Genomic DNA, 24,875 nt, shown 5'->3' on the forward strand with positions numbered 1-24,875 from the left:
AGTTTAAATCAATTCATAAAAAATAGTTATTAAGAGTATGCCTATTAATTTATTATATTCATAATCTACATTTGATAATTTCGTCGCACGTTATCTATGTGATCTGTGAATCTTTTCTTGTAGCTTCACGCTTCTTTCCTAGCGAGGTATCCAGAGAGAACGGAGCGCCATAAATTACGGTTTCTATATTCTTCTCTGCTATATCATAAATATTTGATTTATAAAGCATATTTAAATACATATATGTAATACAATTTTAATGAATTTTCCATTTGAGACAAACAAATTTAAAAATAAACAAAACAGATCTAAAATAAAAATCCAAAGTTTTCAGCTCCAGAATACCTTTTATAACATAATAAAGCTGCAGTTGCAAATATACGTAATTAAGAATTTGGCTGCACACTGAAGAATGGAGAGTATCTCACGAGTACGTAGGTACTAGTACCTATGCGACACGAACTTTGCTTCTGTCAACAGCGTACACAGGATCCTCACGAATGTGGCTTGGCTGACATATTTCAGTATCTTCCTCTTAATATGTAAAAATTATAGTTACAGTAAGTTAAAGTACAAGGAAATTCTACATAGAGACCTAAGAGTTTTGTATGGTTAACGGTTGGTGCGAGTTCACATCAAAAACAACATTAATGTCATAGATGTCATGTCATAATCAACAGATACAACGTTTATTTTATTCATTTTGGCAATATGTTTTAGTTTGGTTATCACTAAATATATCTTTTTACCTAGTGTTAAGACACTCCGTTCTCCATTTTGTGGCCAAATCGAGACAGTACGTTTAGTAGAGGAACTCAAATCTTCGTTTTGCCAGAAAGAGGAAATGGAAATAAGTCATTTCTCCGAGTGACAATCGAACCCACTACCGTTACAGTCAGACACTGTGCCTAGTGCCCTAGACACTACCTTGCGAGCCTATAGAATAATTAAATGTAAAAAAAACGATTCTTCTTTTCTTATTTCTTTATTTTTTCTTCATTATATTCTAAAACCGTGTGTATCAAACGTTTTAAATGAAAGTCTTGTCTTGAATATTTGCTTTACTTAGCAAATAGTTTTGTAGAACACTATTCCAGGTGTGAGTATATGTTTTAATTAAATCATTATGGTATTTAAAGGAAATTCTTTCTAAACAATATCATACTAAAGTTTTATTCTATGTAAATCTATAGAAATAGAAACCTTTTATAACTTCACGCTACATCCCAAATATAGCACACGTAGGAAATGTAAAAACTTAATGATAAAACACTTCCGTTGGACTACCGTTTCACAAATTCTGGAGGTATTGCGTGTTGCGTAGCGGAACTCAACACACAAAAGCGAGAAAATAAGAATATTGAATATTTAATTTCTTCGAGTGGTAATCGAACCCACTAACTGGCCTCAAAAATTTTTTTAGTAAAAACAACAATTTTTACGGCAAAAACACAAATAACACGACCCTGTTATTATCATCAACGTCATATAAAATGTAAAAGAAATTTTGCTATAAAAATTAAAACTCATTTATCTATATTTGATAGCTTCCTTATAAGGAAAAAGGTGATTTTCATGTAAGTAGAGTAATGAACACTGGCCGTAATGGCTACTTTTATATTCCCATAATGGGTGATACTGAGAATCTATAGACTCTTAAATTGATCTTTAAAATGAAAGGAAAAGTTAATTTGAGCTTCATGGCGTTTTCCGTCTATAGTAACGTAGTTAGGGGGAACCTAGTGCAAGGTAGGCAGAAGGAACCTAGCAGCACTCTTACTTTCTGCCCAATTTTTTGAATGTTATATGAATGGTGATTATTAAAATTATGAATTAGCTAATAAAAATACTTAACCCAGAAAAGAAAACTTTTGTAGTCGAAGGAATCCAAAGATTACAGAGACATGTCCTTGACTAAAGACATGTCAAATAAAAGACTTTTTATTTGTTATCTTTCTTAAAATACAAATATAAAGCTTCCATTATAAATACAACATTTTATATAACCAGAAAATTAATAAAAAATAAGAAATATACATTGCATTTTTTCGTCTAAGAATACAAAAAAAAATTACACAAATAAAAAATTAACAGAATAAATCAAAAACAGGCAGATATAAAAACTACTAACATCAAAGTCAAATAGTCGATAATGATGCTTTTTAGTACCGGACATGATAAATAGAACCGCCATGCCTCGGCTAAGCAAAGGGCAACTGGAAGGCAATTAAATTCTGAACGATCGAATAGTACTTGCGGTGAAATCAATTAAGGACCCTTCAGGGTTCCCTTACAATTTCTGATGAAAACAACATCTAAAGTTGTGAATCTCTTAAGTTAGAATACATTAGTTCTATAGCTATTGCTAAAGTAGTTTCATGATTATTATTAGCCTATTTAAAATAAAATTGTTTATGTGTTTTTTATTATTTTTTTCAGATTCGACAAAGGGAACCTGAGGACCTAGTGTTAAGACATTCAGTTCCCTATTAATATACTTGCGTTCCCTACTTTCCAATGAATACTACAGGCATAGCGTGCTGGTTGTTTGAACTCAACGTCGCACTTTTCCTCGTCACCAGACCGAAGAAATGAAAATATGTATATTCCATTCCTCTTAGTGGGAATCAAACCCACACCCATCACCTTTATAGTCGCATTCTGATACCCCAGCACCACGACAGTCTCTAAAGCATAATATAGTAGAACTACTGAAAGATGTCCTTAAATATCCTTAATTACATGATAATATGCCGTCGTGACAGCTGCATAGCCTCTGAACGTATACACAATATTTATGGATTTCATTCTCTCTCAGGGAAATAAATTATTTCCATTCCCTCACTCATCTGCCATTCAATAAGCAATGTCTTAAAATTTGGGTCGCAATGTCTTAAAAGTGTGAAACAAAACCCTTACTTTTATCCTTTTAAATGCTGGATACAGTGTTAAGTTAAAAACTATATAATATAAATATATGATCATATGTACATTTTAGTATGAGAAATAGTTCGAATCACTAACACGTCAACTATATAATCGTAGCCAAGAACATCGTCATTGTAATTTTCAAAGCTCGCCTTAGTCACGAGGAGGTATAAAAGAATTTATTGACATAATTAATTAAATATTAATTAATTTATTTAAATAGTGTCTGTCTGATGCAAATGGAGCAATAAGTTCGAATATCAGTTAGGGCAATATTTACGTCTAGGTCGACAGAGTGTAGATCTCACTACATTCGAATTTCAATATGTTTTCGAAAAAACATTCTTGTTTCCCAAGTGTGTACACTTAAAAAATGTGAAAAACATAAAATATATTTCCTACTATTATAATAATTAATAAGATACCACATCCCATTTCTAATTTACACTTCTTTGGCGACAAAACTAGTAACATTTTAACCAAGCAGTAGTTGCGAGTTATCGCGAACACCACTTTGACAAGTTTCAGCTTAGTCTGCTCCATTAAACAAATAATTCATTTAATAACTCGATCCGATGCTAATGCTAATATTGGACGTATGTTTGTTTGTATGTTATATAATTTCCATTCTTCCTTCCTCCATGATTAGAATCCTTTTTAGTTTTGTAAAGTGCTGTTAATTGTTTGTTTATACATGTCCTGGATTTATACAGCTTTATTTTAATTTTTAAAGGACAAAAGACAACATTTTTAAAAGTTCTATTATATCACATAGAATACATTCAGTATTATATAGATGTATTTTAAGATTGGCGGCGTTGAAATTCACATTAAAATATTTTTATGAATATTACACTAACGAAAACACTAGTGCCTAGAGGTCGATTTAAAGACTTAAAATGTTTTTATTTATTGTCCATATCACGAGTGTAGTATGTTAGTAAAATATAGTAAAATACACCAAGAATAAAAAGCTTGACACTGTATCTCGCTCAGGGTAGGCTGAGGGAACCTAATGTAAATTAGTGTAGGCACCAAGGAACCAAGTGTATCACACTTTTCCCTTTCCATATATAATATTTGGGGACATTGTATGTGTAAGTCGCTGACCTCAACGACGGGCTTTGTCTTGCTAGTAGAAGAAGGAAATAAAAAATAATAATTTAATAATTAAACATAAAATATATACAAAAATGCATATATTCATACATGATATAAATAAAAAAATCTAAAATACGTGACAGTACATCGATTATTTAAATCAGTTTATCAACAAATGTTATTATACACCTTCATCGTCCGTTTTTCGTTATCCCCATTGATTGGGATTAATCTCCAATAATCCCTCTGCCGGTTCCAATCGCTTAAATTTTACTTTGGTTATTGTTTAAAAAAATATATCAGCTTTACGCACAGTGTCCAGCACACAGAAGAATAGGCAGAGGGAACCTATTGTTAAGACACTCCGTTCCCCACTTTCGGCCTAATTCTGGAAGCATTGTGCGTTGAGTAGCGGAACACAACGCCGCTCTTTTCCTCGACACCAGAGCGGAGAAATGAAAATATTAATGTAAATAAATATTTCATTTCCTCGATTGGGGATTGAACCCACAACCGTCGCGTTACAGTCACGCCCTTATGGCGCTGCGCCACGACGGTCAAGGAAAATTAATTAAAATTATGATGTAGGGATTACATATGTATAATTGTTTATATGGGACAACATTTGTTTAGATGAAACATACAAAATAAATAATACATAATATAATTAAAGATATAAGGTGTGATTTTCCTTATAATTATTATAGAAATAATTGTATAATATTTATTTGTTTTGCGAAAACGTATCACACACATAGCAGGGTAGGTAGAAAAAACCTGTGTTACACCTCCGATCCCCACGGAAGCAGGAGTGATGGAACTCAACGCTGCACTTTGCCTTATTACGAAATATGAAATATTAAAATTTATATTAAATATTTTATTGCCATAGAAGAGTAGCCGGAGTAAACGGAAAGATGTCTCTGCTCATCTCTGTCGCCTCGTTTACTGTCATTAACCTTCTTACTTTTCTTGACTTTCCTCCATTTCTATCGATTATATAATCGTATGCATTTCTTAACCTCTTGGAGGATGGACATACAAACAACATAAGTTTTGTATTAAGATATTTTTAAACATTTAATTCTTTTTTTTTTCGGTTAAAAAGAATACTGTCATAAATTCAAGAAAATAATGGCAGGTCCAATTATGTGATAGAATTCAATATTGCCCACTTTAAATAAGCTATCAATACAAACTAATATTATTAAACGTATTTAAGTCTATAATAATATAATTATTTTAACTCATTTAAAAATTAGAACTTAATAATTATTATAGTGACGTTCTTATGTCGGCAACGGTTCTGGTATTTACGTCGTTAACCTTCGAGAACGAGTTTGATCCTTTGTAGATGTGCACGCGTTTTTAATATGTTTTATTAATAAGTTTTTAAATTTAATAGTAAATTTAATAATGTGGGTGATAATAATATTCGCTAGTTTATTTGTGGGTATGTATTTATTTATAATTATTTAATTATATTTTTTTCACTTCACGCTATATCCCCCACATAGCAGGCAGAGGAAACCTGGAAATCTAGTGTTAATACACATCGTTCGCCACTTTTCGCCGAATTCTAGAGGCATTATTTGTTGAGTAGTGGAACTCATACTCTTACGTCGTTGTACTTTGTTGCCATAGCACCAGTCGAACACAAAGGGAACAAAGACCGTCTATCTACATTTGCAATACTTATTATTTTTTATTTTCTTGGTTCAGTATAAAGATCACAGCGTTTGGTTCCACCACTTAACACGTTGTCTTTAAATTCTCTAAAACATCGTTTTCGTTTTTGCCAGTTTTTGTGCTCCAAGGAAATAGAGGCCGTCATGGCGTAGAGGCACAAAAGGATGTGACTGTAACGGGACGGTTGTGGGTTCGATCCTCATTCGAAGAAATGAAATATTTATTTATATTTGTAAATAGAATATACTCTTTAACTATAGCTCCATATAGTTCCATTTTTATGACACCCGTCAGATGTCTATAATTAATTGACAGCCACGGAGAAGAAATAAAAAAGTGAATACGTGTGCAGGTAAAAGCAACGTAAGAAAAGAATAATTAATTGCTATAAACTGATATAACTCACATTATATATTTATATTTTCATTTCTTCGCTCTGGTGTCGAGGTAAAAGGCGGCGTTGGGCGCTACTCAACACACAATGCCTCCAGAATGCGGCGGAAAGTGGGGAACAGAGTGTTGGGATAAAGCGTGAAGCTGATAAAAAAAGGAATATATACATTTACGTACATTATAATTTCAGCGGCGTCTGGACAAACATATGCCACGGACGAATTGGAGAAGTTCATTTTAGAAGCAATACAGGTATAATATAAGCGGCCCGCCAGTGGCTTCGCCCGCTTGTACTGTTTGATTAATTATCATGCTAATATAATTGAAGCCTGTCTGTGATTTCATAATAACGGAACTTTTTGTGAAAAGCATGTTTATTTACTTGATACTGATTGATAAAAATACCAATTTAACATTCTCATTTTTAGAAAAATGAGACAATAAACTTCGATTTTGAAAATTACAAAGGAGAACCTTGTGCACCGTACGTGTCAACTAAGAGAGATTTTTCAGCCTTAGGACGCAGGACAAGTGAAACGAGTGAGAATTAGAAAATAATTTTTAGAAAATAATAATTAATTAATATTGTTTCTATATTAAAAATATTTAATATATAATATTATTTAATCAATATTTTTATTTCGTTGCTCTAGTTTGCGTACAGGAGCCACTCATGCAATGCCTCGAGAACTTTAACTCAATTGTCAACAAAATTATTTTTCACAATTTTTTTGAAATATTTGAAAACAAATTAAAGTGTTATTTCAAAAATATATTTTTAAGAATGTATAAAAATATTTTCTCATTTTCGATAGTATCGTATTTAATGGAATTAATTTACAATCATATTTCAGAATGTTTAGAATACATCTGGGAAATGGAAAATAGAGAAAATGAGACCGAAACAATGGAAATTTGTAAGTAATGCCCAATATTTTTTTAGGAAATGATTCCGAACTTTTCAAAATTCTAAATTAAAACTAAAAATATCAGAAATTAATACATTCATATGCACCTATATTACACATATACATATGTTTTAGGTCGACTTTATATAATAAGTCAAATTCGAAAGGGTATACTTCCGGAATTTCTTTTCGTAATTAATTCTCCCGTCATTTTCGGTGGACGAGCTGCGGCTCCTGGAGAATTTCCACATATGGTGAGTAAACTGTGTTATAAAAGTAAAGTAAATGTAAAGTTGTTGTAGAGTTCCCCCACTCAACATAAAGTGACTCGAATATGTGAGGATAGCCGAGAACGGAGTATCTTAAAATCAAGTTTTCTCCTACCCTTTTAATACGGGACGAAACCTGTCATTAAAATGTAATAAATACAGAAAGAGAGAATAATAAAATAAATCTCAAAACGAAAAACAACAGAACCTTGTTGTCTATTTATCCATCAGTTAAGATCTCGGGTTCCTTCTGCCGGATACAGTGTGAAGCAGAAGATTTATACATAAAAATATATTACAAACTTATAATTGTCGTTAGGAAATGAGTTCACATTCCCAAATTTAAGCTTGCCATAATTATAAGATGTACTTCCCGAAGATCTACAATCCTGAAATTGTCACGGAACAGTCAGTCGACGAGTCCGGTTAGACTTTTCCTTTTACCTTTAACCTCAGAATGTTATTTTTAAGAAAAGTGTGTAAAAAGTGACGAAGAACACTTTATAAATGTAAAAACTGAGTAATTTTATTTAAAATTTTGCTTATTTAAATTTAGCATCTCTTTTTTTAGGGCGCTATCGGATGGAGAGCAAAAAATGAGACCAAAAAATGGATTTTCAAATGCGGAGGAACATTAATCAGTAAGAACTTCCTATTAACCGCCGCACATTGCTCTAAAATATCACTAAGAAAAGCAATGGACGTTGTCCAAACGAACCCAGAAGTTGTACGTCTTGGAGTTGAGAATATTGCAGATGACGAGGTATATAGGATATTGTAATTAAAATTTTAGGCCATCATGGCGCAAGGGACCAGGGCACTGTGGCGTGCGTGACTGTAAATGCTACAATTGTAGGATCGAATTATACTCGTACACCGGGGAATGAAGTCAGTCTCTGTAGTGCCAAGGCAATTGATGATGTGAAATTGATTGATGAAATGAATTTGATAGCAGTTTTTATTTTTTCAGTTCAATATTCACGGGGATCCATTAGATGTTAAAATCAAAAATTTTATAGTACACCCTCTGTTTGAATCACCTAGGAAGTATTACGACATCGCCCTCATAGAGTTAGAGAGTGACGTTAAGTTTAAAAGCAACATACAGCCAGCGTGTCTATGGACGGACCCGGTGTACCAACAACTTGGCACAAAAGGCACTCTTACCGGATGGGGATATACCGAAAAAGGTATTAGTATAATTTTTGATGTGTAGGTGATCATCTATAGAACGATTATAATGGATTATGAGAAAAGCCAAGAAATGCAAAAAATATAATTTTGTAATTAATATAAACGTTACCTTTATTTGGACCTTCCTACTATCTTTTTAATTTGTAAAGAATTCAATATAATTCTAATTAATAATTATTTTAACAACAGGTTATCCAGAAACTAAACTGCAGGCCGCGGTTGTAGACTTCATGAGAAACGATCGATGTGATCAGATGTTGTTTAACTATCGCAATAGAAACTGGCGCGGGTTCCGCTCAGATCAGATTTGCGCTGGAGTTCTTGAGGGTGGAGTTGACACTTGCCAGGTTACTTTATAGATTTCTAATGTATTTTGTAAGGTTCAGACTTCAAAAACAATACTTTCATATCAATCCCTGTCTCAATCAAAGAAATTTCTACATTTGAGGTTTCCTGGACTTCCAGGGATTGTATTCGTAAATATTACTAAAGTCATATAATATGACTAATACGAGTATAGGCTTTCATTGTAAATAAGAATTGTACCCGTGACCATCGATGCGGAAGTCAAGCCAGCAACCGTGACGTTATAAATGTGAATACGAATTCAACTGTTTTCATCGAAGCGCCTTTTTCCGCTTCGACACTTTATTCTATCGTCATGAAATTCAACGTAACGTATAACTTGTCTCATAAAGCCAGACGTAGGCCTTCAATGCGATCGAACGAGAAATAAGTCTTATATTCTTATATTTTTTTTCTTCACTAAATTGTTGAAATATGTACTCGTATGCTTTATTATTTAATTTCGTCGTCTTTATGTCTTCTCGGAGCGAGAATATAAAAATAACTCACTACCTCGACTGGGGATGGGGTTGGGAACGGAGTGTTTTAACATTAGGCCCCCTCTGAATATCCTACTACATGAAGGATACAGCATGAAGGTAACAAAAATATATTGTAACATTTCAGGGCGACTCAGGCGGTCCACTTCAAGTAAATATTCCATTGAAAACACGAGGTAAAATGTATTGGATACTTGGCGTGACGTCATTTGGCGTGCAGTGCGGAAAGAGGAACCAACCTGGCGTGTACTCTAGGGTATCTAGTTTCGTTGATTGGATAGAAGAAATCGTTTGGGCCCCTGAAAAGATAACTGAACATAATAAACTCTTCAAGTCAAAGGCAAATATACGAAGTGGTTGATTCTATACTCAAATATGTGAATTTATTAAAAAAGATTATGTTAATTGTAAATAAAATTAATGAATATAATAATAAGAAATAATAGAAATTGTATATGTTGGATTTTTTTTTTAAATAATGTAATTTTATATTTTTTATTTCTATTTTATATACTTTAAAAAGGATTCAATGTTTTAATTTTTTGTAGATATTGCTGACTGGCGAAACTTAACGCCGCGCTTTGTCTGCCAGAGCGTAAAAATCATGTTTGAAATTAGATACTACTATGTATGTATTTGTAAAATTACTGATTCAATTAAAATACAAATAATAACGTTTGCATTTAATATGTTATACTTTTACCTTGCATTTATGGTTGCAGTAATTTTAAAGAGATAATGATCATAATAAATACCTGCCTCAGCATTTCCTTTTTATTTTACGCCTTTTTGAGGGCACCTTTGCGTAAGGGCAGAGGGGTTGTGGGTTTGATTCTCTGTCGGGGGAATGAAATATTTAATATTTTCACTGTAAATTTATTATTATTTCTGGAAGATTAAATGATGTAATTTTTTCGGTAGTTATAGATATAATTACTTTTTTTCAATACGTAATTTCGCGAAGTGGGAAACGGATTTAACACTAATATCCCTCTGCCTGAGCAAGATACAGCTAAAAGCAGAAGATAGAGAAAGAGATAAAAAGAAAAAGATGTATTTTTTTTTAAACAAAAGTTAAAATTGCTTTTATTTTAAGCGCTTTAACCATGCACTACATGGCAGTAGCAAACCACAGTAATTGCAATAAGCAAGTGCGTCCCGACCAGGAGCAGAGGATCAGGCTGACTTGGTGGATCTAGTCTATCCGTCTACTAGACAAATCGCTCCCTCAAATAGAAGATTACTCTTAAGCTGGCCGCCACTTACATCGTCACGTTAGTTAAAGCCCTTATATTGTTATTAGTGTTTGTTTAGTATGAAATTATAAACGATTAAGGCCAGTTGTGGCTCAGAGTGCGCGGGTTGTAAACTCGACTGGTAGTGAATTCGATTCCCACTGAAGGAAATGAAATATTTATTAAAATTTTTATTTTCATATCTTTGCTTTGGAGTCGGGGCAAAGCGCGGCGGTGAGTTCCGCCACTCAACATGCAATCGGAAACTCTAGAATTCGGCGGAAAATGGGAAACGAAGGTTCCTTAATGCTAATGGAGTGTCTTAACACTAGGTTCCTAGATTCCCTCTTTTTGGGATTTTCAACTTTTTTAAAAAACTTCTGGAAATTGGAAATTATACTAAAAGTACAAACTGATTATAAAAAGCTAAAGTCTGTTATAACATCTTAGAAATCGCTTTTTTTTGTATGAATATCTCACTTTAAATATAAACAAATAAAACAGAAAAAAGAAACTGCGGTGTAACTGAAGTCGCCTTAAGCCTACGTCTTCTGGATATCCGCTTGCGAAGGCAAAGGCTAGTTTTATTGTTTGTAGTTTTCATTTTACGACACGTTCGTGAGGAAACTGCTCGTTTGGTCGGTAACAAGTACATGCACTAGCTGTATTACACGAACTCTAGAAAAATATATGCGTTATTTATTAATTTATATATAACTAGTGGGCCCGGACGCGGCTACGCCCGCGAAAATATAAGCCTAAATCATTAAAATAAGTTAAAAAATAATAATAAGTGGAGATTTATTATTAGAAAAAATATCTGAGTAACCGAAATGAACAAACCAAAGAAGTAAAAGTAACTAAAGGAAATTCTTAATATTAGAAAAAAAAACCTAAAGTTTGCTGTGCGCGCGTACTAAACATTTTTCTATATTAAAAAATTATTAATTTGTGCGAACAATATTAAATAAAATCTCAAATGATTAAAATTACGATATTTTAAGTGTATAACATCGGTATAGATAACCGAACTGAGATAAATTAATTATAAGCAGCAAATAATTATATAAAAAATAATAGTAATTCGAAAATCTATAAAAATTTACAAAATCATCAAAGTCATCCGCCCGTTCGCGTCGGTCATACTCATATTATGCCGCCCGAAGGCTAGGTCATTTGGAATCAGTCACATCTTAATTATTTATTAGAATGTTATACAGTAAATTATAATTTCCATCTAGATGAAATGCTAAAAGTGACTATTATATTTATTTTCATAAGGATGAATATCAAATTGTTTTTGTTAATGATTTGTATAAAGAGATTTGTATAAATCGATATCGGCGCGCACCATGTATGCATTATGCAAACTCACTTTGGGTGACGTTTTCTTAAAACAGCAAACTTTGCAAGCTGTTGCTTAGCAACGCGTAGCGACGATTGTTATTAACATGGCGGAATAAATTCCTTGTCAAATTAATTATTTTAATATATTGGTATATAACGAAAATATTACAAATATGAGAAAAAAAAGTATCCTATGTTCATCCCGGGACCCTCAAGTATATCTATATGAGTATTTTATCACAATTAAATTAGCGGTTTGGCCCTGATTGCGGAAAAGACAGACAGACAGACAGAGTTACTTTCGAATTTATAATATAGGTATGGATAATGTTAATGAAGAGGGCGTCGTAGCGCAGAGGTACAAGTGTGCAAAAGAAAACGCGACGGTTGTAAGTTCGATTCTCACTGGGGAAATGTAATATTTAATTCAGAGGCAAGTGGAGATTGAAAGTGTCTTAACGGGATCGGAGTGTATTAACAATAGGTTCCCTCTCTATCCTACTATGTATAAAAAATTTATTACTGTTGAGGGCGTCATGGAGTAGCAGAGCATCTGATGCGATGAATATGGATTCGATTGGAGGAATGTATTACATTTATGCTCTTGCTTGATTAACAAGACAGTGAAGCGTTGAGTTGATACACTTATATTGTAAGTGTAGTGGAATGTCCTTTATATTGTATTTCTTATATATGACTACGACCTGGTATGAGCAAAAAGAGTGAAGCTAAAAAAAAATGTCCATACATAAATGCCAAATAGGTGAAAACGTTACATATTTTAGTTTGTGTTTGAACGACACACCAATTAGTAAATTAATTGGTTTTAAAATGTTTAAATTTATCAAAATATATTTTAAAATTATTATTAAATATTTTATTGGCTTTTATTGCAAAATGGTTTAGTTATGTTTTCATTATTTAGAGAATTACTAATGAATACAAGGGAATATACATATTTTCCAGGGCTGATTCTCCGTCTTCACGTGTAATATACATATTAATTCTTCAATCTTTATATCAATTATTTATAAGAGTAGCGCAACTATAGACAGCATATTTTTTGAATCGGGGTTCATATTATTTTGGGAAGGACATCACTAGGTAGAAAGAACCCACTGTTAAGACACTATGTTCCCTACTTTCCTTACGATATTTTTGTATCCAATTAATAGACTCTTATTAATAACGAAAAATCGTGTAAACAGTATATAATTGACAATCGTTTAAAACAATTTGCTATTAAAAATTTAAAATATATATTAACTCTGTAAAGATCACCACATAACAAATGTGTATACTAAGAAAGAAAATTCTTAAACCTTTCTATACCTAAAAGTGCCTGAGTTTTATTCCCAAGTCAAAAACAATTTTAAAGTAGCATACCGTATCACAAGTTTTCAAGATATGCGGGACATATTGTGAGTCGAAGTTAATATTTCAATTTTACAGAGCAACGTCAGAAATATTATAATATATAAGAAAAATATACTTTAGCTGGACGATAAATCTTTGAATTGTCACATCTGTTGGTTTTGATAAAGAATTATGAAAGAATGAGAGTAGAATGAAGCTGCTTCTTAAAATATTGGAATATAAGTACCTATATGTTTTGAGTCCAGTCGTGGCGCAGGTAGAAGCATGCATAGACTATAAGAGTGACAGGTTGTGAGTTCGATTATGCCCAAGGACTCCAGCATTCAGCTGAAAGTTGGATACGGAGTGTCTTAACACCCCCTCTGCCTATCCTCCTACGTGCGGGACACAACGCAAAGCTAAAAAAATATAAAAAAAGAAAAATAAACAAAAACAAAAAAAATGTTTTTGAGTATATTAAACATCACATATTCATACATTTCGTACACAAATTGGCGTGAAATTCAAAACGACAAAGTATATACAATTTTAATTATTTTTTATTATTTTTTCAGTTTAGATTATTATATTCGGTTTTATTTTCAGGGCCCCAAACAGTTTCTTCTATCCAGTCAACGAAACTAGACACCCTAGAGTATACGCCAGGTTGATTTTTCCTTCCACACTTCACGCCAAAGGACGTCACGCCAAGTACCCAATACATTTTACCTCGTGTTTTTAAAGGAATTTTCACTTGAAGTGGACCGCCTGAGTCGCCCTGTAATGTTAAAAATATTTTTTTATTAGCTTCATCCTATATCCCTCATATACTAGAACAGGCAGAGCTATATATCGTAGTAAATACGTTATAAACATACATTATAAATAAAAACATTTCAAACTTAGGCATTACCTGGCATGTATCCACTCCACCCTCAAGAACTCCAGCACACATCTGGTCCGAGTGGAACCCGCGCCAGTTTCTATTTCGATAGTTAAACAACATCTGGTCACATTGATCGTTATTTAAGAAATCCACTACTGCTGTCTGCAATTTATCTTCTGGATGACCTGTCGATAAGCAAAATTTCATTCTTAACTTTTAGCGTACTTAGTTAAATATATTATATATCTTGAGATAAATATATCTTGAGATATAAAAAAATAATAATACTAATACCTTTTTCAGTATATCCCCATCCGGTAAGAGTGCCTTTTGTGCCAAGTTGTTGGTACACCGGGTCCGTCCAGAGACACGCTGGTTGTATATTACTTTTAAACTTAACGTCACTCTCTAACTCTATGAGGGCGATGTCGTAATACTTCCTAGGTGAAGCAAATAGAGGGTGTACTATAAACCTCTTGATCTTTACATCTTCAGGAGAACCATGAATATTAAACTAAAAAATAAAAAAAAAGATAAAATCTTCAACTAAACTTATATAACTCTGTAAAGATACATAAACAGCAATAATAGTAATTGCCTTCGGCTTCGTCCGTTTAATAACATAATGAAGAATTGTGAATGACATATGACATAGGGTTGTGGCTTACATCAAAATAATTAATGTAATATAGCCTATAAGATAAAAATAAATAATAAATAAGTTACCAGTTATATATAAATAAGTAGTTATAATAAATAAGTAACCTATAAGTTACCAGTCAGTAGTTCCTGCCATTAACGCATTCAACCAAACAAACTTTTATTCACATAAACTTGTATGGTAATATTTTACTTTATCAAGGTTTAATGTTAACAATAAATTGATTTATTCTAACTTTGAAGTAATATGTAGCTTAAAAGATGCTGTCGTGGCGCAGTGGCGTAACTTAACACTGCGTTTGATCCACCAGAAATTTATATAATGTGGGGATCGAATTCCACCTTTGCGTTTCAGATGTACCCTGTTCGACTGCGCTAGGACTTTATATATTTTTACAATATTCATACATAGTTATCTGCAATATTCTCAATTCCAAGACGTACAACTTCTGGATGTATTTGGGCAACATCTATTGCTTTTCTTAGTGATATTATAGAGCAATGTGCGGCCGTCAATAGGAAGTTCTTACTAATTAATGTTCCTCCGCATTTGAAAATCCATTTTTGTGTCTCATTTCTAGCTCTCCATCCGATAGCGCCCTAAAATTTAAAGTTGTTTAGTAAATTTTAATATTAACTACCGCACTTCGGAATTTAAAAGAACAATATGCTCTTTCCCTTTTTTCATATAAATACAAGAGACAATCTAGTGTAAAAACACTCCGTTTTCCACTTTTCGCCCGATTTAAAGACACTGTGTGAAGTGGCAGAAACCACCTTTTTATTACATTTGCTTTAATATCAAATTACTCACCATATGTGGAAATTCACCGGAAACCGCAGCTCGTCCACCGAAAACGACGGGTGTTGATACGAAAGGTAATACTTTAATTATAAGCTTTTTAATTTTATTTACCATAAAATCTCGACCTAAAAATATATCGAATGAATATATAATTTCTATAATTTAATTTTAGGAAAAACCGTCCATTATAACATTTTTCTATGATTATTTAGTGTATTATAAAAAAACAAATTGTAAATTAAGGAAAAAATTAAATACAATTTTCTAAACGAAGTAGGGCCTACTTACAATTTACCAGAGTGTCAGTCTTATTTTCTCTATCTTCCATTTCCCAAATATATTCCAAGCATTCTGAAATTTATGTACGTGTAAATTAGTTTTATACAATAAGAAAATATTACTATAGAAAATAAGAAAATATTTTAAGACAGAAACATTGATTATAGAGAAAATTATTTTCTAATTCTTACTAGTTTCAGTTGTCCTGCGTTTTAAAGCTGAAAAATTTGGCTTCGTTGACTCGTGGGGTGCACAAGCCTCACCTATATATTTTTCAATATCAAAATTCTCTGTATTGTTGTTCTAAAAAAAGTCTTTTATTTTTAATATTGTCTCAATTACATGAAATAAACTTGTTTAACTATATATTAAATACATTTATTATCTTCACATATCTGAATGCACCGAGCGTTAGCAGAAAGGGGTAATATATACTTTCGACTTATTGACTTTTTGAAACCGTCTTCGTGGCAGTGGCTTAGCTTCTCGAAAATTGGACAAAAAATTAAGAATAGAGTAACATTAGGTTCCCTCTGCCTATAGTAGGCAACAAAGCTCTCTAGCTAAATCTATTTACCTGCGAAATAGAGGAACCTGACAAAACAGTAAAAAAAAAAACAGTGGACGATTATTAATACACATATATAATATATAATACATACGATAATTGAAGTACATATAACTTTGTACTATTTCTTTTTCTTTCTTTTTAAATTTTTTTTTAAATATTTTTATACTTTTTTCTCATTTAACATTTCTTTTGTTTATGTTAATAAATAAAAATGACGTTAGAATACTAAATGTAAAATGTACTGATAATATACTTGTATGTACACCCCGTACGTAATACATACCCGTATTGCTTCTAAAATGACCTCCTCTAATTTTTCCGATGCATATATTTCTCCAGATGCCGCTGAAATTATATTTTTGCACTTTAAATTCATAGTTTTACTCATTAAATTGGATAATCGCTATTTTATTAAACTGGAAATTTATTTGTACTAATAAACTTAAAATATGTATTTTTACACTTTGAATTCATTCACATTTAAAAGTATTTTATATATTAAAAAACAATAATTATTTTACATCTTATTTATATCAGAATAGATTGTATATATACAATATATGAGTACACCACGTAATAAAAACTTCGCATTTGACGTCAATCAGTATACCTAAGTGCGCAGTAAATACTATACGAGTATATGAGAACACGAATGCGAATAAATAATCAATCAATCAATCAGCTTCACACACTAGGGTAGGCAGAGGGAACCTAGTGTTAAGACACTCCGTTCCCCACTTTCTGCCGAATTCCGCAGGCATTGCGTGTTGAGTGAGAGTGACGTGTGAGTGGCGGAACTCAACGCCGGTAAATGTTAAATATATATATTTTTTGTAAAATTAAATATTTGTTATGATTATGTAATTCTTGTTGTAGTTTCGAATTAAATATTTAATATTTTCATTTCCTCATTATGTTGAGTTATGCTATTCGTAAATTCACAGAATGTGACTGAACCAGGTTCCCCGGTGCGGGATACAGCTTGAAGATAAAGTATATATAAATAGATACATACCCACAAATAAACTAGCGAAAATTACTATCACCCACATTATTCTATTTCATTTAAGTTACTTTTATATTATTCTATTTCATTTAAGTTACTTTTATATTATTCTATTTCATTTAAGTTAATTATTATTGAAAAAATTTTACTAAATTATTGATTGAAGATATATATCAAAAACGCGTGCACATCTACAAAGGATCAAACTCGTTCTCGAAGGCTAACGATGTAAATACCAGAATCGTTGCCGGCATGAGAACCTCACTATAACACTGTATCTAATTTTTAAATGAATTAAAATGACTATAGTATTTTAAAGTTTATTATTACTGGAAGTGGTTCTATATTCGATTATAAATAACTTGTAACATTAATTTCCGCCATTTAATTGGACAAAATGATGTCATTAATTTTTGTCTCCTTAACTGTGTTTTTTTATTTGCACGCTTTATCCCGTATACAGCGGGGTATGTAAAGAGAACAGTAGAACATGTTTCTACATGTTTTTATTTATGTTTCTATTCTCCACTTTCCGCTCAATTTTGTGAGTATTTGTGATGATGAGATCAGAGTTCTTTAATATTCAGTTCCCACGGTTGAATCTACAAAAAGCGGAAAATCAACAAAAGTGTGTACACCAACAAAAAATCAATCAAAACAAATTTGAATTAAAATATAAGAATTTGTTTAATTTAAATCGTATTATATCTTTAAAAACATATTTAATAGGAAACGTATGATGCTTGGAGCTTCGTGCTCTAAGAGAATATGACAGGCAGGGGAAGATGTCCCAGAATGCGTGGAGTAAATGAAGCTGAACTAGGCAGTAAGCATAGTGTGGATTCATGTCAAATTTTGATTATATTTAGACTGAGATAGATGCTTGAACGTAGTAATATCATATCTCATATTATATCTTTTTTTAAATAATATAAATAACATTTTTTGTATTATATTCATGTTATAATTAAGTCAAGTTCCTTCACTTAGGTTGGAGGCTCAAAAGATTTAGTAAATAAAGGAACTATTCGTCTAATTTCATTTAAGTATTACAAGTACTCGTGGCTAATATACTCGTTAAATACCGAGAAGCAAGCAATGCGAGGTGAAAATATAAAAAAATAAAAACTGTATATGTAAATTGGACCATCAAAATGCGCTTTCAAGAAAAAAATGCAAATCTCGCCAAAGGGAGATTTTAATTTTTTTACCGTCCGCGTCGTCCGTCCCTGCCTGCTCGTGTCACGTGTGGGAGTACTTTGTATAAGCCTTTGTCATCGGTAGTTCATATAAAAGTTAATAAAAAATTTAAATTACCTTTTTATAAAGAAGCTTTCTAGATGTTTTTTTTTCGTAGTCTATTCAATACCCACGAACGAATATCTCGCTTTTGTAGGACATAGATTGATTTAATAGCGACTATTATTTTTTACTAATCACTCCCTTTTATTTGATACCCGTGTGAGTATACATACTCATATAGGGTTGTTTAAAAATGTGTAATCCGCCATTTTGTTGCGGCGGCCATTTTGGATTTGGTCGTTGTCATCAAAATTCTTAAGTTCAATCGGACCCTGAGAGGGTGGGTCAAATTGAGCTTGCAAGATTTCATACACACTAACGCATATAGCAGGGTAGGCAGAGGGAACCCAATGCTAAGACACTGTATTCTCCTCTTTCCGTATTTTTTTTAAGATATAGGTAGAATCTCAAGGTACGTTTTTAATCTATCACGTAAACTGTAAATATTGCTTGAGATCACTTCTGACTATGAAGATTTATAACTGTTGTGTGAACATTTCTCTGCAAATTAATTTAGAAAATCTTAAAGCAATTAAAAGTTTTTCAAGAAAATTTGAAGAAGATTGACGTTTTATAAATTTTTACAAAAATATTTTTGTGAGCTTAGTTAGATGAATGAATTATTAAAAAATGTACAGAGTAATGATTTTAGGTCACTCAGTCAGTGGCGTAGACATAACCGTGTGACTGTAAACGAAACAGGTTGTGGGTTCGATTCCCACTCGAGGCAATGAAATATTTTATATTATGATTTCTTGGCTCTAGCGTCGAGGCAAGCCCGACGTTGAATTCCGCCACTCAACACGCATTGCCTTTCGAATTTTGCAGAAAGTAGGAAACGGAGTGTCTTACGTGAAGCTGAAAAAAATAATAAATCAGACTGAATTTTAAAGTAGTCATATTTCTCTGCCCAATAATTTACAGATTTGATTTCAGCGTTCTGGATATAATAAATAGTTTAAAGGAAAAACTTGGAAACGAAGTGAATAAGACATACACTCTGTTCTTTCTGCTTATTCAGTAAAAAAGAAATACTGATAAATATTTGAAAATAAAACAAAAACCCAAATATAACAACTAAAATTATACCATCACACCATATTTCCACCATCTCTATACATATAAAGCTATCGTAAACCACACCGACACGTACCTCGGCGGACCCCGTTTTTCCATTTCGCTAGCAAATTGCATCGCTACGTGACCACAGCGGAGGCGTGACGTCGGCCCGTCTGTACCCGCCTTTATTGTTCTTCTACATCGACATTGTTTTACTTTTAACAAACAATATGTATACAGTACAGTATGGTTGATGAGTTGTGGCCGCTCTGAAAAAAACGGAGTGCCTCAACACTAAGTTCTGCCATTAAAGCGCGAAACTAATGAAATGAAAAAACGAAATTCCATCACAGTGAAGTTGTGTTTCCTACAAAGAAATATTATCATTTCCACCTACATTTTAAAAAACATAATACGGAGAACGCAGTACTACCAAGTTTATTATTTTATTTTTTTCTATAAAAAACTTGTTCATGTGGTAGCTGAAAGCTCCACATTATTAAAAACAATATCATTCTTTTTACTTGACCTAACCTGGTACCTTAGGTTATTTTCGTTACCTGAAGATCCAATTACGTGGTTACAGTTTTTCCTGTTTCTTACGTTAAGTTATTACTACGGCACTCACTTTATATCCTTATATTGTTTGACGTACAATTATAGCATTTTTGTTATGACGATTGTCATATCTTACGTTTTGAGACTCTGTTTCTAAAATTATCTAAAAATGTAATAATAAAGGATTATTTTTATCTTTGAGAGCGTCTCTGCAAACAAAACAACCTTTTTAAATATTCTGTATTATAACCAAAAGCTTTATTACATTTATTTTCTATGTATTGTATATCGATATTCTAAGGCTGTAATGGTTCGAATAAGATGCACTGGTAAATATTAATTTAATGTAATCAATGAAGACAAAGCGCAGCGTTGAGCTCTGTCACTTAGCACACGAAGCCTCGAAAACTGCTCAGGAAATGAGGCTCAAACTCTCTTAATTCCAGGTTTTCTCCGGCTACCCTGCTATATAAAACAGTGTAAAGCTAAATGAATAATAAAACAAAAATCGATACTGTCCGGAATCTCGACTAAAATTTCATAAGAATATTATTAAGACAGGTTACATTTGTTGAAGAGTTTTTGACGGTACCTGTTGAATGTTATGGCAAAGTTTCCCCTTAATATTGGATGACTTGAATGATAAGTATTAGGAAAAGTTTGGTGGAGACGGTCACTGGGGAGCGGACGTTGTGCTGACACTTATATATATATATAATGAATTTCTTAAAGTTATTTATGATATCCTTGTCTAAAAGTGTTTTATTTACATTTTAAAATTAGTGTAATTTTCCTTATGGTAGCAAATTTAAAAACATAAAAATTCGACGGAAGTGGGATTTTTTATATATTTCTAAGAAGTATTTGAAAAATCCAAATATTTATGTAAATAAATATCTGAAAAAGTCATTTAAATGTAACCGTTACCGTAATAAGAAAAACAATCTCTCCTGTTTCATAATTGCAGTACATTTTATAACATGTTGTCATTGATCTAGCCTTATGATAGATCTGAAGGGAAAGAAGAGAAAAAGATTGTTCTACACAAATAGCCACAGATAAAAGAAAATAATATTATTTTGAAGCTTCACGCTATTTCCAGTACATTGCAGGATAGGCAGATGGGAACTTAGTGTTAAAACATTCCGTTCACATTAAGACACTTCCGTTCCCCATTTCCTGCGGAATTTTGAAGACATTGCTTTGAGTTGAGTGGCGGAACTTAGTGCCGCGCTTTGCCTTGTTATCAGAGCGAGGAAATGAAAATATTAAATATTTTATTTCCTTGAGTGGGAATCGAATCCATAACATGTCGGGACTGGCTTACCACAAAAACTATATTTACAAGCATATACCACCGCAATGTCACCATAATCTCCATATATTTTCTAAGAGGATTTAAAACTCTTAAATACATTTAACTTTCCAGGATATCATCAGTTTAAAACGCTGTTTAACTTCAAACTCGTGACTTAAAGACCATCTTTGCTTAATACTTTCGAAACGTTTTACATCTACTAAATCTACTAAATATTTTTATTAGGTATTTGTAATTCAATATATAAAACCTTATTATAGATTTCTCTTGATGATTAAAAGTCCTAACGTCCTAACGTACTAAAACATTTCTCGTCACTCCTGACCTTTATGGAAATAGTAAAAAAAATCACGTTCTGCCGTGTCAAACATTACATATTATTATTATTATTCATCACATAGTATTATATGAGTAAGTATATATTGAGACAGTTCTCGTGGAGACTGAAGCAAATTGAAATTGAAAACTAACTTTTAAATATATGTATTTACTATTCAGGCCGTCGGCATAGGGGCGTACACACTCGAATGTAAGCGCAACAGTTGTGGGTTCGATTCCCACACGGAGGAATGAAACATTTAATGTTTTCATTATCTCGTTACCAAAGGGTAATGGGTATTGAGTTCTGTCACTCAACACGCAATATTTCGGTGGAAAGTGGGAAACGGAAGTGTCTAAATGGGAACGAAGTCTTAAAACTATTTTTCCAGGTCCCCTCTGCCTAACCTGCAGAAAAAAAAGGAAAAGGAAAAATATGACATATACATATATTAAAAAAACATCCAACATACCATATTTACAGCTCTTCGACATATTTTTCCGATAATTTTCAATTTACGTACACGAGTTTGTCAGGTGACGCATTCCTCGCCGCTCAGTTACGGCGCGCGGCGTGCCTCCGCATTCATTAGCCGCGGAGCGCCGCCGGCGGAGCAGAACGCGGATTTAATATTAAACCTCGCTTAACTTTAATAAGCTGGCGAACAAGAATTTTGCTTACTAATTATGTCACTCCGCTTCGTGTAAGTCCAGATCATTGTTTCAACAGCGGAAATGTTTTGAGATTTACGTATATTAAGAATGATAATATATAATGAAAATGTACAATAAAAATGTATATGGGACCCTTCGTGGCACAGGGGTACAAGGGTGTAAGCGCGACAGGTTCGATTCCCATTCAAGGAAGTGAAATATTTTTATTTTTTCGCGCTAGGGTCGAGGGAAAGTGCGTGTTGACGATGGATTACGATCACGGTCTCTTGGTCTATTTATTTATTCGCGACCACTGCTGGTGAAGCGCAGTCGAAATATCAGTCAAAACATAAACAATACAAATTAATTCATTAGGAAGGTTGAATGTACATAAAACTATGTATGTATGACGTTCTCTATTTATTACATTTATTTATTTAGTTTTAATTTCTCAAAATTTCCTCTAATAAAATTAAAATAAACTATAACAATGTCTAATTTATTACTTCAGTTCTAATTTACATTTTTGTATCTGAAATTTAGTCTTTAGATAGGCAAACTCGTAAAGGCTTTTAGTTCTATTTATTATTGGATCAAATAAATTAGCGAACATTTTAGTGAGAACAACTCAACTAATGCAATTTTACTATCAATAACTTTAATTAATGAATTTATAAGATTATATATTAATTTTAAATAAAACCTTTTAGGCGGATTAGTCGCGTATATTTGGAATTATAAATTTTTGGAGACCTGTATGTCAGTTGACCTAATAAGAATATCAGACTACTCCCAAGAATTTCTTACCTCACGCACTGCTTTGGATTTTTGTACAATTACCTGACCGTTTCTATCCTCTGGTGTGCTGGATGGAACAAGGCAGTTGGACGTTCTAGCACTTGGGACCCACTCATAAAAACCTTTCTAATTCAAATAAGTTAGTTTGTTTTTGTACTTCAATAGCATCGCGGATCATTCTAGGAATTAATCTTTTCTCCCTAATGAGGATGTGGAGTATATCTAAATGTCCAACATATCCGCTATATGCTCATACACAGCTGATTTCTGAGGTCGGTAGGGATAACACTTCATTATGGCAAAATAAGATAATTTCATTTTGTCTTTCTTATAAGATCAAAGAAGGCGTAACTTGAGGTTTTAGTGGGATGGTTATAGACGGCCTACATCTGCCAAAACATAGAGTCCCACATAGTCTGTCCCAATTCCAATTCGAGCGGTGTAAAGGGTTCCGTCATTAAAAAAGGCAGTCCATGTACTTTTTGCCCATCCTGGACCCTTTAACAAACCTTCTACTAAATAAGGCAGATAAATTAAGATACCTTACCATAGCACACAGTTAATTACTGATTTTTTAAATATTTTCAACACAACATGCAAAAAGTCATATGAAAAAAAAAACGGTGTTATTTATACGTTTCCAGTTCCAGTGCGGTTCCCCCTATCGGAGCACAAAGAGCACGTTGATTGCGCGACCATTGTTCTGTTAGTTACAACTCGATTTACGACCCGTCGCGAACATCGCTATACGTCAAAAGTTACTTTTTGCGTCTGCAAGAAGGGTGAATAAATGATACATGGAAATTTGTTCTTAAATATTGTTTTCTTTTGTCTGTTAATGTGTCTAATATATTAGTGGTATGGCATTTAATCCTGAATCTTTTGGGTTCCTTAATGTATCTTTAAAACCATCTTAATAAATGTAAAACAGCATAAATTGATGTCTGAATCTGTATTAACTATTGACTCTGCTCCCTACTTCCCCAAAGTACAAAATTAGATTTTTATATACGAATAAGTAAATAAATTTATCTATATAATATGTTCCTATAAAATTGTAAACAGTATCTTACGCGTATATGCGGTAGTATGAACCACAACTTGGCGGGGGATCAACAAACTGTGATGTGATTCGGACAAAGAAAAATATATTAGAACGTTTGGATGCGGCATATATTATGTTTTTAGTGTAGATTTTATATTATAAATTAGTTAAAAATAAAATAAATCAGCTTCACGCTGTATCCCGCCAGCAGGGAAGGCAGAGGGAACCTAGTGTTAAGATACTCCGTTCCCCATTTTCTGCCAAATTCTGGAGGCATTGTGTGTTGCGGCAGAACTCAACGCCGCACTTTGCCTTGACACCAAAGCGAAGAAATGGAAATATAAACGTAAA

At 32.7% G+C, this 24,875-nt stretch overlaps 2 protein-coding genes across 3 annotated transcripts; one reads left to right on the top strand and one right to left on the bottom strand.

Moving 5' to 3' along the window:
• The first annotated feature begins 5,337 nt into the window (after positions 1-5,337).
• On the top strand, positions 5,338-9,998 carry LOC146539377 (venom protease-like). The gene is made up of 9 exons (XM_085208300.1): positions 5,338-5,482; positions 6,302-6,363; positions 6,540-6,651; positions 6,966-7,028; positions 7,155-7,273; positions 7,860-8,051; positions 8,259-8,478; positions 8,672-8,829; positions 9,455-9,998. The coding sequence occupies exons 1-9, from the start codon at positions 5,446-5,448 to the stop codon at positions 9,686-9,688; spliced, it is 1,197 nt and encodes a 398-aa protein (XP_085064426.1). The 5' UTR covers positions 5,338-5,445; the 3' UTR covers positions 9,689-9,998.
• Positions 9,999-13,800: 3,802 nt separating this feature from the next.
• On the bottom strand, positions 13,801-17,684 carry LOC146539378 (clotting factor G beta subunit-like). 2 transcript variants are annotated; one of them, XM_085208427.1, is made up of 9 exons: positions 17,482-17,682; positions 16,750-16,811; positions 16,087-16,198; positions 15,905-15,967; positions 15,626-15,741; positions 15,220-15,411; positions 14,446-14,665; positions 14,179-14,336; positions 13,801-14,043 (listed from the first exon to the last, which is right to left on the bottom strand). In XM_085208427.1, exons 1-9 carry the CDS (start codon positions 17,516-17,518, stop codon positions 13,837-13,839), a joined length of 1,167 nt encoding a protein of 388 aa, XP_085064553.1. In that variant the 5' UTR covers positions 17,519-17,682; the 3' UTR covers positions 13,801-13,836. The 2 variants fall into 2 exon arrangements, with proteins under 2 accessions (XP_085064553.1, XP_085064554.1); XM_085208428.1 differs by lacking the exon at positions 15,220-15,411 and having other exon boundaries at positions 17,482-17,684.
• Positions 17,685-24,875: the final 7,191 nt, after the last annotated feature.

The sequence above is a fragment of the Heliconius melpomene genome, chromosome 4, assembly GCF_056956725.1.
Source record: "Heliconius melpomene rosina isolate 202511_hmr_F chromosome 4, ASM5695672v1, whole genome shotgun sequence".
Classification (NCBI taxonomy): Eukaryota; Metazoa; Arthropoda; class Insecta; order Lepidoptera; family Nymphalidae; genus Heliconius; species Heliconius melpomene.

What these genes read in the sequence shown, in the direction of transcription:
- LOC146539377 (XM_085208300.1), top strand. Translation starts at nt 5,446, where the DNA reads ATGTGGGTGATAATAATATTCGCTAGTTTATTTGTGG. An exon ending in TCATTTTAGAAGCAATACAG is followed by an intron (nt 6,364 to 6,539) that starts GTATAATATAAG and finishes TCTCATTTTTAG; the next exon opens with AAAAATGAGACAATAAACTT. An exon ending in GTGGAGTTGACACTTGCCAG is followed by an intron (nt 8,830 to 9,454) that starts GTTACTTTATAG and finishes GTAACATTTCAG; the next exon opens with GGCGACTCAGGCGGTCCACT.
- LOC146539378 (XM_085208427.1), bottom strand. Translation starts at nt 17,518, where the DNA reads ATGTGGGTGATAGTAATTTTCGCTAGTTTATTTGTGG. An exon ending in CCGGTGAATTTCCACATATG is followed by an intron (nt 15,412 to 15,625) that starts GTGAGTAATTTG and finishes TTTAAATTTTAG; the next exon opens with GGCGCTATCGGATGGAGAGC. An exon ending in AGAATATTGCAGATAACTAT is followed by an intron (nt 14,666 to 15,219) that starts GTATGAATATTG and finishes TTTATTTTTTAG; the next exon opens with TTTAATATTCATGGTTCTCC.